Source organism: Gymnoscopelus microlampas (assembly GCF_963454915.1).
Source record: "Gymnoscopelus microlampas genome assembly, chromosome: 24".
NCBI classification, from domain to species: Eukaryota; Metazoa; Chordata; class Actinopteri; order Myctophiformes; family Myctophidae; genus Gymnoscopelus; species Gymnoscopelus microlampas.
In genome coordinates this window covers 19564975-19577142 of record NC_139961.1, presented here as the reverse complement: position 1 = coordinate 19577142, position 12168 = coordinate 19564975, and the positions used below count along the sequence as shown (strand labels likewise).

Below are 12168 nucleotides of genomic sequence, written 5' to 3'. Positions count from 1 at the left end.
GTGTCTCTCTCTCTGTATGTCTCTCTCTCTCTCTCTCTCTCTCTCTCTATGTCTCTCTCTCTCTCTCTCTCTCTCTCTCTCTGTCTCTCACTGTCTGTCTCTCTCTATCTGTATCTCTGTGTGTGTGTGTGTGTGTCTCTCTCTCTCTCTGTATGTCTCTCTCTCTCTCTCTCTCTCTCTCTCTCTCTCTCTCTCTCGCTCTCTCTCTCTCTCTGTTTCTCTCTCTCTCCCCACAACAGCTGGACACAAATTACTCATCATATCGTTATATGAAACGGTTGCCGCCAGGTGTTGAGAGAGGCAGACGATTATCTTATCCCATCTTTTTAACTGTAAACTATAATAACTGGAGAGAGAGAGACGCTGTCCCATCCTGTGTCCTGTCCCCTCATCCTCGTTTGCAAAGGGTCTCTCGGTCTCTGTAGACCGGAGGAGATGGATGGCGTGGTGCTGAGCCTGAGCCTTGCTCCATTGACCTCGTCCTTGCCGTAAAAGCCGTGATTGATGCGTGTCGCTGACACATGGGGAAGACGGATAGATAGACGACACTGAAGTGCCACCCGATATGCCAGCAAAATGGACGTGACAGAGACAGTGACAGAGACACCCCTGCTGTATAGAAGAAGCCCCTATAGCAGCACCTATAGTGCACGTTTGCAGGTAGAGTAGCTCGGCTATTGTTGTCACAAATAGCCTCTAGAATACTCTACAGCACACAGTACAATTCCAGTAAGAATTTATGCCATTTTAGTCTCTTATTTTGCACTCGTTTAGTCGCTTTGGATACATCTGCAAAACACCTAATTGTAGCAGAGAGAGAGAGAGAGAGAGAGAGAGAGAGAGAGAGAGAGAGAGAGAGAGAGAGAGAGAGAGAGAGAGAGAGAGAGAGAGAGAGAGAGAGAGAGAGAGAGAGAGAGAGAGAGAGAGAGAGAGAGAGAGAGAGAGAGAGAGAGAGAGAGAGAGAGAGAGGGAGAGAGACTTTGCAATGCATAGTAGGGCTGTGGTTCTCAAAGTGAGGTCCGGGGACCCCCAGCGGTCCGTGAGAGGGGGTTCCAGGGGGTCCCCAGCAAAACATGATTTACAGTTATAGGATCCAAATGGACCCTGGCCTTTCTGTAATTCTGGGGGTGTACAAATGGAACCAAATGGGCCCTAACCATCCCCAACCATCTGCTAAACACCTATTTGTAGCAAAAAAAAGAGAGAGATCCAAATTGGAACCAACCAAATGGACCCTTACCCTTCTGTAACTCTGGGGGCGTACATTTGTACGCCCCCAGAGTCAAGTTAACCATCAGGATCTTACTGTGGTGGTCTCGGCAGTGATTTGGACACATACCTACACACACCTAGGGTTTGGAAAACATGCAGCCATGCACCCGTCATGCCGTTATTGCCGAGATATGGACATGTTTGTATAGGTTTGACAGGTAACCAGAGACCCCCAGATGTCACATTCCTCTTTTTTAAACGGCTGGGCTTGTAAAATATGTTTTGCTTGACCACGAGCAACCTGTTAAAGGTGCTGTAAAGTGATATTGTTTAATGAATGGTTGAAATATGTGTTAAATAGCTCTATATTCTGATCGTAATCATTGCTATAGAGTGCTTGATCAGTGGCAAGGGTCTCCCCATCTCTCCAGCTCCTCGGTAAAGGGTATAAATGCAATTTTCAGGTCGGGATACCAAATTTCATCCAGTCAGGAGAGAGAACACATAATGTGAGTGAAACTGGAAGTGATGAAACCAATAAATGAGCAGACAAAAAATTGGAACTGGAACACCATGTGATTAATGATCTTCGTGGGCTTCTCTCTTCTGACTGGTTAACATTACATTGGCGACCCACCTGAAAATGTATTTTCTAATTACTAAAGGGCGTGAGAGACAGGGAGACCCCTGTTACTGAACAAACACTCAATAGCAGTGATTACTATCGAAATATAGAGCTTTAACTTTCAATAAACCATAGTTTTTACTGAAAAATGCCACTTAAGCAGCTACTTTAATAATGCTATTTCGATAGGGTGGCCATGTTGTTTTTGACAGATGCTAGGTTGATGTCTAGGTGGGTAGGTAGTACTTAAGTCATACTCAGGGGGAAATTAAACATGGCGTACGTTATAGCAGCTTTTATCTTCATTACCTGGCATCCTACAGTTGATTTGAAGCATCAACTGTAGGGTTAGGGTTAGGGTTAGGGTTAGTAATAGTAACTTATGTGACTATTTATGCTGTCGTTCTGTTTTTATGCCATTTTATGTTGATATTGCACTTGTAAGTTGCTCTGGATAAGAGCATCGGCTAAACGCCTGAATTGTCAACAAACAGAGAGATTTTTGAGTGGTGCCAACCACTCCTACATTTGACTTTGTCCGTGTGTCCGTATGTCCGTCCGTCTGTATGTCCGTCCGTATGTCCGTCCGTATGTTTGAGCACGGCTGATTGGTCAAGCTTCACATGACACGTGACAATATGTTGTCACGTGTCACGTGACAACATATTGTTGCTGATTGTTGCGGATGCAACCAGTTACACTTTCAAAGGCACCACTCTCTTCACACTGGGTGTGATTTTTTTTAAATGCATAGAGCAGTGGTTCTCAAAGTGGGGCCCGGGGACCCCTGGCGGTCCATAGGGGGATTCCAGGGGGTCCCAAAATGAGCAAAATGATTAGTTTTGGAACCAAATGTACCGTACTGTTCTGTAACTCTGAGAGTGTACACAATTACGGGTCCATTTTGGTTCCATTGTGTACACTTTCAGAGTTAAATTAAACACTGATGATTTTACTGATGATTTTTTGTAAATTGGGGGTCCCAGAGATAAAAGAAATGGTATCAAACGAGGGTCTGTGGCCTAATGCGTGATATCAAGCCTGGGGGGTCCTTGAAATTATAAAGGTTGAGAGTCCCTGACACACGGCCATATTGTTGCTTGTTTATGCACATAAGTAAGCATCTGGTGGCTCTTGTAGGGTCAGAGGAGGGCGACTCTGGGCTTCTAGAGAGAGGAGGCAGAGATGCAACATGAACACTGATGATTTTACAGGCTAGACCGGGAGCCCAGAGGTAAACAAGAATATCATCCTTGACATTAAAAAGGTTGAGAGTCAGTTATTCATTGAGCACACATGGGCAATATCCGTAGCCTGGCCAGACTCATATCACTGCATAGATAGTAGTCTGGAATCTCTGTGTGGAACCTGCATTTCCAAGGTGCGAATGAAAAAAAATGGTGATAAACCCGCCCTATATATTTGCATACCGGGCCTTGCATACTAAACCAATGTTCTAAAATGCTAAGAGTTTTCTGAAAAACGTATGATGCTATAGCTAAAATCTAAAATAACGCGGACGCTTTCCCGGCTTTAATGGGTTAACTCCATTCCAAATATTGGCAATTGATATGAATAATTTGAGTACTGTACCTGCATTCCACTGATGCCTGATAACTTCTATCTATAGAGTCTATACTGTATTTAAAAAAGGCATAAAAGCCCCAAAAATATATTTTAAAAAATATATATATATTGAAATTTGGAAATACTCCAGAAAAGTAAAAGTACTTACATGTTTCACTTTAGTACAATACTTAAGTAAATGTACTTAGTTACTTTACACCACTGTATCTAAGTAATCTTTCCATTGTGACCTCGGAGTGCACCAGTGTGACACACACGGCTGTAAAAGTCAGCATTTTGTGTCTACCCAAGTTCATGCATTTTTTTTTTCATATGATTCAGCACTATGCGTTTACATTTTCGGCCCTTCGCTCGCTTTTTGGAAGTCGGTATGACCCTCTGGAAAAGAGGGTCATTTAGGGTTAGGTTTAAAATGCCACACAACCGGCCACCGAGCAGTGGTTTCCAGACTTTTAGCTCGAGACCCAAAAGAGAAATTGTCCCCAAACTAGTGAAAATAGCAGAGCTTGTCGATCGGCTATTTTCACTTCTCCTTAGTTATCATATATCCTACTATAATTCTAGTAACCTCTGTAGTGGTGTAGTGGTGTAGTGGTGTAGTGGTGTAGTGGTGTAGTGGTGTAGTGGTGTCACAACCCGGTTCTCCTCAGTGACTGGACCAATTGCTCTGATTTTGCACACAGCCATTGACCATTACCATCTGAACGCAACTGTGAAGCCCGTTTTTCAATTTCATCAAATCTCAGCTTCTTATTAGCGTTTATGTGTCAAACAATGTCGCCTCCCGGGTTGCCAGATCATGTGCGCATATCCCCCCACGGATGTGTCGACCGGGTATGGTCTAGTACTGTATTATTTTTGTAATTTATGGAATTTCTTTGACTTTATTTATTTATTTCAGAAATTGTTTCTTTTAATGTATTATAAATTGTGCGTTTATTTTTTTTAACTGTTTTGAAATGATAATAATTAACCCATTAAGACCGGGGACACATCTGTGTCACTTTGGCTATTAAAATAATAGCAGATATACAATGAAAACATAGCAGATATACAAGTTACAAGCTCAGAGTGCCGCGCTATGAGCTTGTAGAGCTGCTATTTCTTGGAAAATCGTGGAAAATTTAAAGCGAAAATGTGTAACTCAAATCTTTGCTTCTGGGGGGATTCTACAGTTTTCCTAACAGTTTTCAGTAAAACTTATGTCGGTATATGATATCAGTGGTTCTCAAACTTTTTCATTTCAAGGACCCCCAAAATGATATGTATTTGGGGGACCCCCCAGAAGCAAAGATTTAAGTAAAAAATGTTTGCTTGCTTTAAAAAAGAATATATATATTCAAAGATTTGCACACATTGTCACGATTTTTCAAAAATAACGGCTATGAGCTTGTAGATCTGCTATTTTTGAAAATTATGCAAACATTTTTTTTCCTTTGGATTTTTTTCAAAAAACTGTTAGGATTTAGAAAACATTTTTAAGAATCGCCTCACGTCTTAATGGGTTAAAAGCAAAATGTATGAAACGGAAAATAAAGGGATATTTACTCGCTGCTACAGTGTATAGAGACATATTTGCTGACGGTTGGTGCACACAGTATAAGCATGTGGTGCGTCTCTTGCAGGGTCAGCGAGGGCGTCTCTGGGCTTCTAGAGAGGAAGCAGAGATGGAGGAAGGAGACGGCGAGGGGGAGGGGACCCTGGTGGACAGAGAGGGTCCCAGCGGAGGAAGTCATCACCACCGCCTGCAGCCCGACACCACCACCACCAACCTGCTGGCTTCTGTCAAGGAACAGGTACCGTACATATTCTACGCTTACACAACAGGTGTCTCTCAAAGTGGGTGCTGTGGCACCCTAGGGTGCCGTGACCAAGGGGCCAGCTTGAGAGTTGTAAATTGAGTCTATATAGGAAATTACAGTTCATATGAATGGCCTGTAGTTCCGCTGTTTTACCCCTGCTGGTGTCAGAAAGAATTTCTCTCTATTCAAGTCGGTGGGCTTTTGCCGAACTTTAGACTTATTATTTATAACCTTAATAAACATTGTCATAAATACTATATGCTTCCAGTCGCTAGTTTAAAGTCTTCTTTCAATTGCCATGATATGCGTTTTGGTAAATTATGGTCCCGTTTATTTTAAAATTGATGATAAAGTAGGGTATGCTGTAGGAGGGGCGTGGCTACCTTGCGATGACTTGATTGACAAGGTACACAAACAATAGCATTCATTCCCCACCCCTGCTCTGGTCGCAACAAATATAATTAATTTTCTATTTTTTATTTTATTTCACCTTTTTTTGACCCATATAGCCCCATTGAGATTACAAACCTGTTTAGCAAAGAGTCCTGGCCAAAACAGGAGCACACAAAGTTTCACACAAAATAACACAAATATCAAAATAACACAGAACAGATTAATGACGTTCAAACGCCAGGACATGTGCAGACGGTGGTCAAGTAGTCCTTTATCCTATTTTTAAAACCTCCATGCTGACAAGAGAGCCCATTTTGAGATGACTCTGTAGCTCGCACCATGATGAAGCTGCAAACACATTAAAAGCAGTTTCACCAAAGAGAAGAGACTATATGAGATCGAGGAATTACGTACATCATCTTTCCATCAGATCTGAGGTTAAAAGCACTGGTGGGCCTTGGAGTCAATAAAGAACACAAGTAAGAAGGCAGTATGTGCAACTGTTGCTACTGCTGCGACAAATACTACTACTACTACTACTAATTAGAGTTCTCAACAGGCCTAAAAATGAAGGCCAGACCAAAACTGGGCCCTAACTGCCCGAACAGGGCCCGGCCCGAACAATTACCACACTTATAAGCCCGAAAGGGTCATTATTAGCTTAATTTCCTCAAAGTCACGCATCCAACAAGCTTTGAACTGAGCAAATTGGACCTTCCGTTCCAGAGATAATGGCCACAACATCTTGAAAACGGCCACTTTCATCGATTTTTGATGCTAGTTTTATCTTTATAACACAGGCTACGAAGGTCGAAGGGCGACAAACTAGATACCTTAGTAAAGTTAACTTTGAGCTGCATTTGGGGGTAATCTGTTTTTGATTGTTTTATACAGAACCCGAGGCTGGGCTTGGCCCGACCAATTAGCATACATTTTCGGCCCGGCCCGGCTCGGCCCGAAAACGTTGGGTCGGGTAGGGTGGGGTTCGGGCAGAATTTGAGAACTCTAGTAGACTACTAATACTACTACTACTACCACTACTAATACTACTACTATTACTGCTACTGCTACTGCTACCACACACACACACACGTTTATATTACTATTGGCTACTTGTCTTGTAAGGACATCAACATTTTAGGACAGTGATTTTATGAATGCCACTTTTACAATTCTTTGGCATTTGAAACCTAACCCTGAAGCCAGAAATAGCCGACGTACAAGCTCACAACGTGTCGCGTTAAATCATGCATAACTCTAACCCAAACCCCTAAACTTAAACCTCTAAATGTCTACTCCTAATCCTACCCCCAACCTCTGAATCTTCTTTTAATTGTAAGCCTGACTTCGCAAACCATAAAACAACCAATTATCTTGTGAGGACCAGGACACACACACACACACACACACACACACACACACACACACACACACACACACACACACACACACACACACACACACACACACACACACACACACACACACACACACACACACACACACAATGCTGTATTTCGCCATTCGGCCTCTCTGTGCTGCATCTTCCTCCTGGTTTTCTTGCTTAAACTCTTAACTCTACTTGGCACCCTCCTTTTTCCCCCTCTTCACCATCAGTCAGTCAGTCAGTCAGTCAGACTTTTTAACCACTTAAACCCCAGGATCCAAATTCGGACGAGGCATTAGCCAAAAATAGCAGATCTGTGAGCTTGTAAATCGGGTATTTTCAACATAGAGATTTAAATTAGACAAGAAAAAGCGGCCCAAGTACAGTTGCAATTAAATCAGGTCCGTTTCCCTTAAGACTAGAGAGTTTAAGTAGTTAATTTACTGTGTCTCTCTCTCTCTCTCACACAAACACTCTCACATTCTCCCTCTCTCTCCCTCTCTCTCCACACGTCTCTTTGGATAAACACAGTGCCTTTATAAATGCACACTCTCATATCATCACTGTGTGGGTGATTATTGTGTCTGGCCTGTGGCCATGTTCTTAACTTAGCACTGCATGTGTGTGTGCGCGTGTGTGTGTGTGTGTGTGTGTGTGTGTGTGTGTGTGTGTGTGCGTGTGCGTGTGTGTGTCTGTTTTAGAGAGAGAGAGAGAGAGAGAGAGAGAGAGGGAGACTTTGTCTGCTATACATAGACCTTTGTTGTCAGAGATGAATGCTGTTATCTATGAGGATGCCTTTCGCGTTGTTGCCCACAGCTAAACTGTCGGCCACAGATTGTCTCAGCTGATAAGTGGAGAGCTCTGTGTGCCTTGCTGGGATGTAGACTGCTGCATCTAGTGTCAGAGACATGTTTTCTTCTAATTCATGTGCATAAACAGAGAGATCTGTGTGCCTTGGTGTGGTCAGTGGTGGTAATTCTTTACCAATACCACAACAAGTAAACGTCCTGGATAAAAAAATTGACTTGAGTAAAAGTACAAAAGTAGTGGCAGTCTCACAGCTAGAAGGTCCTGAGTTTGATTCCCGCCGGGGACGCTGGGGGCGTGTCCTCTCCTCCGCGTCATCAGCGCCCATACCCTAGGTGAGGTTGGTGAAAGGGCCTACTCTGTGTGGAGTTTGCATGTTTTTCCCGTGTCTCCTAGGGTAGTTAATACCCTCACAAAAACATGTAGTAATCCTGGTCACTATACTGCCTCCCCCATGACAGCCGGGGCGCCTGATGGAGGGGAAGGGAACTGGTTGGAATAACGTGTTCCTTCCACGCACTACGTCCTACCGGGGAAACTCTCCCCTGTCAGGTGACAAGAAGGTCAATTGGCTCTCATGCATTGAAGGAGGCATGAGCTCGGCCTGGGGGGGTGTGTAGCGCCCAGGATCACTTCACAGAAAATTGGCACCGGGTGAAAAAAGGGTTACAAAATTGTGGGATAAAAAATCGAGGTGAATGGCCGAAGTATAGGTACTTAATCTTTCAAAATTTCTCAATTATTTTCAAGAATAGCTGAAGTATAAATGAGGGCTTAATTGGTTAGTGAATGGTTTGAAATAATCTAAATATGCAAAGCAACTGGAACTAGACGCGTCGCAATTCCGGGGAAATTGCAGAGTGTGGTTGCGCCGACGCGGTCGGGACTCCAGTAATACGCCGGGAGGAATACCGTCGGAGACTGCGCCAATTACATCGTCACGTCACTCCTGAGATCGCCTGCGTTTCATTTTGAGAGGATTGATCCCCCAAAAATCATGTTTTTGCATCAAACGGTTACATTTCGAGCATTCGTGGCGCCCCCTATGGATCAAAGTAGAAATGCTTTTGGGGATTGGTTTAGTATACCACCCTCGACATGTGATTCAAATTTGGGATTGACCGGACGTTTTGTTCGTGATTTATGGCATTTTTGGTCAAACGGGCCCCTCCCGCTAACTTTGGAAGCCATTTACGGACGGACGGTACGGACTATCAAAATTCCGCTTGGATAGGTTTATCGCATGGGTCCATAGATCACGTGTACCGATTTGTGTGAGATTTGGAAAAAAATTGAAGGAAAAGGAGCAAAAAGTGTGTTTTGAATAAAAATAAAAATGGCGGAAAATCTATCCTGACGCAAATGGGCGTGGCCTATATGGGAAGATGCGTCGTGACCCAAGGAATCCAGGGAAAAAGAAATTTTGATTTTACGACCTACGGTTCAAGAGTTATAGGCCAAAAGGTAAAGGGGGCTGTTATAGCGCCACCATGTGGCCGACTGGTGTGATTATTTTTTTAATAATTTTTCAAAAAACTATTAACCTCCCCTCCAAGTTTTGTAACTGTAGCCCTTACGGTTTCCGAGAAAAAAATACTTGAATGGGAGTTTTTGCAATTCCCATTAAAGTGGATGGGGAAATTTAATGCAGAAATAAATCAATATCAAAAAATCTATCCTGACGCAAATGGGCGTGGCCTATATGGGGAGATGCGTAGTGACCCAAGGAATCCAGGTGAAAAGAAATTTTGATTTTCGGACCTACGGTTCAAGAGTTACGGGCCAAAACGTAAAGGGGGCTGTTATAGCGCCACCATGAGGCCGAATGGTGTGATATTTTTTTCAATAATTTCGGACAATATTATGAATTATCCCTCCAAATCTGATAACTCTAGCTCTTACGGTTTCTGAGAAAAAAATACTTGAATTTGAGTTTTTGCACTTTTCCATTAAAGCGGATGGGGACATTTAATGGCACAAATAAATTAATATCAATTAAACTATTCAACCAATCTCTTAGCCCTATACACGCGCACGATTCCCGTTCAAGACGGTAATTTTGATATATGGCACAACATTAGGGTATAAAAACTGTGGGAGGAGATGCGGTTTGAAAAAAGTTAATCTATAAAGATGGAAAGAAAGCTATAGAGTACTATAGTCTGGTTGCCCTGTTGGGCAACCACACTAACTAAATATGTCAAATAATAAAGTAGTGGAGTAAAAAGGGCAATATTCTCCTCTGAGATGTAGTGGAGTAGAAGTGTCGTAAGTAGTATTTGAGTAAATGTACTTATTGTCAGTGATGTGTTGTTATAATTCAGGTGCATAAACAGAGACCTGTGTGTCTTGGTGTAATTTACTGCTGCAGTGCTTCATGAACATTGTCATCTCAAGGAACGCCCCAAATTGATGTGTATTTGGCCACGGACCCCCATTTGAACGGCTTAAATGTCTAAACTGTTCCTTGTTTTGCTGGGGACTGCCTGTTACCCTTTCAAGAAAGACCCCCCGGGGATGCAGTGTTTCCATGTCTGCTTATTATAACAGACCGTGGGCTTGTCTTTCTGTAAAGTTGCTTGTAAATATTGGTGGTTGCAGGTTTTTGGACTTGTTTGTAAAATGCAGTTGCTTATTTGGGCTTGTTTCCTAATGTTGTTCAAACCAGTGGTTCTCAAACATTTTCATGTCAAACCCCCCCAAATTAATATATTTTTTTCAAGATTTGTTTGAAAATAGCAGATCTACAAGCTATGGCCCGTTGTGAGCTTGTAGATCGGCTATTTTCAAATGGCCGATGTACGGTGTATATAGGTTTAAAGTGCTGAAGTTGCTTATTTTGGGCTCGTTTTCATAGACCTGATTGCTTATGTCTCTCGCAGAATCTGGCATCTGACTGTATGCCTTGGTGTGACAGAGTAGACTGCTGATGTTTTGTGCATACGTTAGTGTCGTCGATGTTGGTTTATGTCTCTAATTCGGTTGGACTAACCTGTGCAGTCAAGGTGACATCACGCTGGACTGAAGAAATTCACTGTCGAAACAAATAAAGTCTAGATATCCTCTCATACGCTTCTCCGTTGATGGGGTATCGACCTGGTAAAAAAACAACCCCCCCTCCCGCCAAAAAACAAAGAAAAATACTCCTGTGAAGCTACTTTAGAGCAGGACCCCTGTTCGATACGCGTTCGATTTCTTTTCATCTCTGGGAGTGGGATCCCAATGTACGCTCACTGTGAAATCTGTAGTGTTAAATGAACTCTGAGGGTTTCAGAGTTTACAGACCCGTAAGTGTCTCCATTGGGTGCCTAACTATCATTCATACTAGCTGGGGACCCCCTGGAACCCTCTCAAGGATCCCTGGGGGTCCCCGGACCCCACTTTTGTGAATCGCCAGCTCAGACAACAGTGGAACGCTGAAGTTGCACTGGGTTGCTCCCATTTGTTGCCAGTAGTTTAAGGGATAGTTCACCCTCAAAATGACTTTTTTTTTCTATTTCATGGATATTTTTTTGTTTATGTCGCATCCCTAAGCCAATAATTTGATGACGAGCAGGGGTTCCGGTAGGAGACACAAAGAGTCATTTTTTGGGTGAACTATCCCTTTAAGACTGTGGTTGTATGGGCCAGGTCCCATTGTGCGAAAATAGCCCAATCTGCAAGCTCACAACGCGTCACATTGCGGAATGCTGCGTGCTTGTAGATCTGCTGCTATTTTCACCATTTGCCACGTGACTAATTATGTAGGGCTTAAGTGGTTGATGACATTTCGGTCTGTCGACCTTCATCAGACCTGTGTCAACCCCCCTGCTGAGCTGTGATTGGCTCCCACGAATGCCTTGCTCCATGTGAGGAAGAAGTTATATGGCTGCTTATATCTAACCTTTATATTTTACCATCACTTATAATACTCTTACAAATTATGCTATTTGACAGCTTGTAAGTGCCTAAATGTCTCCACGAGGCCTAATGGCTTTTCTTTTGGTACAGCCTATATTGTTATGGTTGAGTTTGTCCTTCAGGCAGCTACAGTACAACTATGATCTCTGCCCTGTGCTCGAGGCAGAACTACCGTACCACCGACATGAGTGTTAATGTACTTCTTCCCATGATGTCATGTACATAAAGCATAACCACCACCACCTAGAATATTGTCTCGACTCCTATGTGCCTCATCGATTGCTGATTGATCCACAATTCCACAACGTCTGCCTGCGTATTTGCTTTTACGTTTTGTCTGCTTGTCTAAATCACCGCTGCCCTGTGTGCCAACGAGCCCGGCACTACAGCGGTAGCACTTGACTAATTATCCCCTAATGACTGTTAAAGGATCGCTTAATGGCCGCGCTTAGTGT

General features: G+C 43.1%; 1 protein-coding gene across 1 annotated transcript in view; it reads left to right on the top strand.

The window, feature by feature from the left end:
- Window positions 1–5091: 5091 nt before the first annotated feature.
- Window positions 5092–12168, top strand: part of LOC311040578 (plakophilin-4-like) — a gene marked incomplete at both ends in the record, with an annotated part of 38178 nt that continues 31101 nt past the window's right edge. The window contains one exon of the mRNA XM_084050909.1: window positions 5092–5220. Within this exon, the coding sequence (XP_083907035.1) occupies window positions 5092–5220 (129 nt within the window). The remainder of the gene's footprint in view (window positions 5221–12168) is intronic.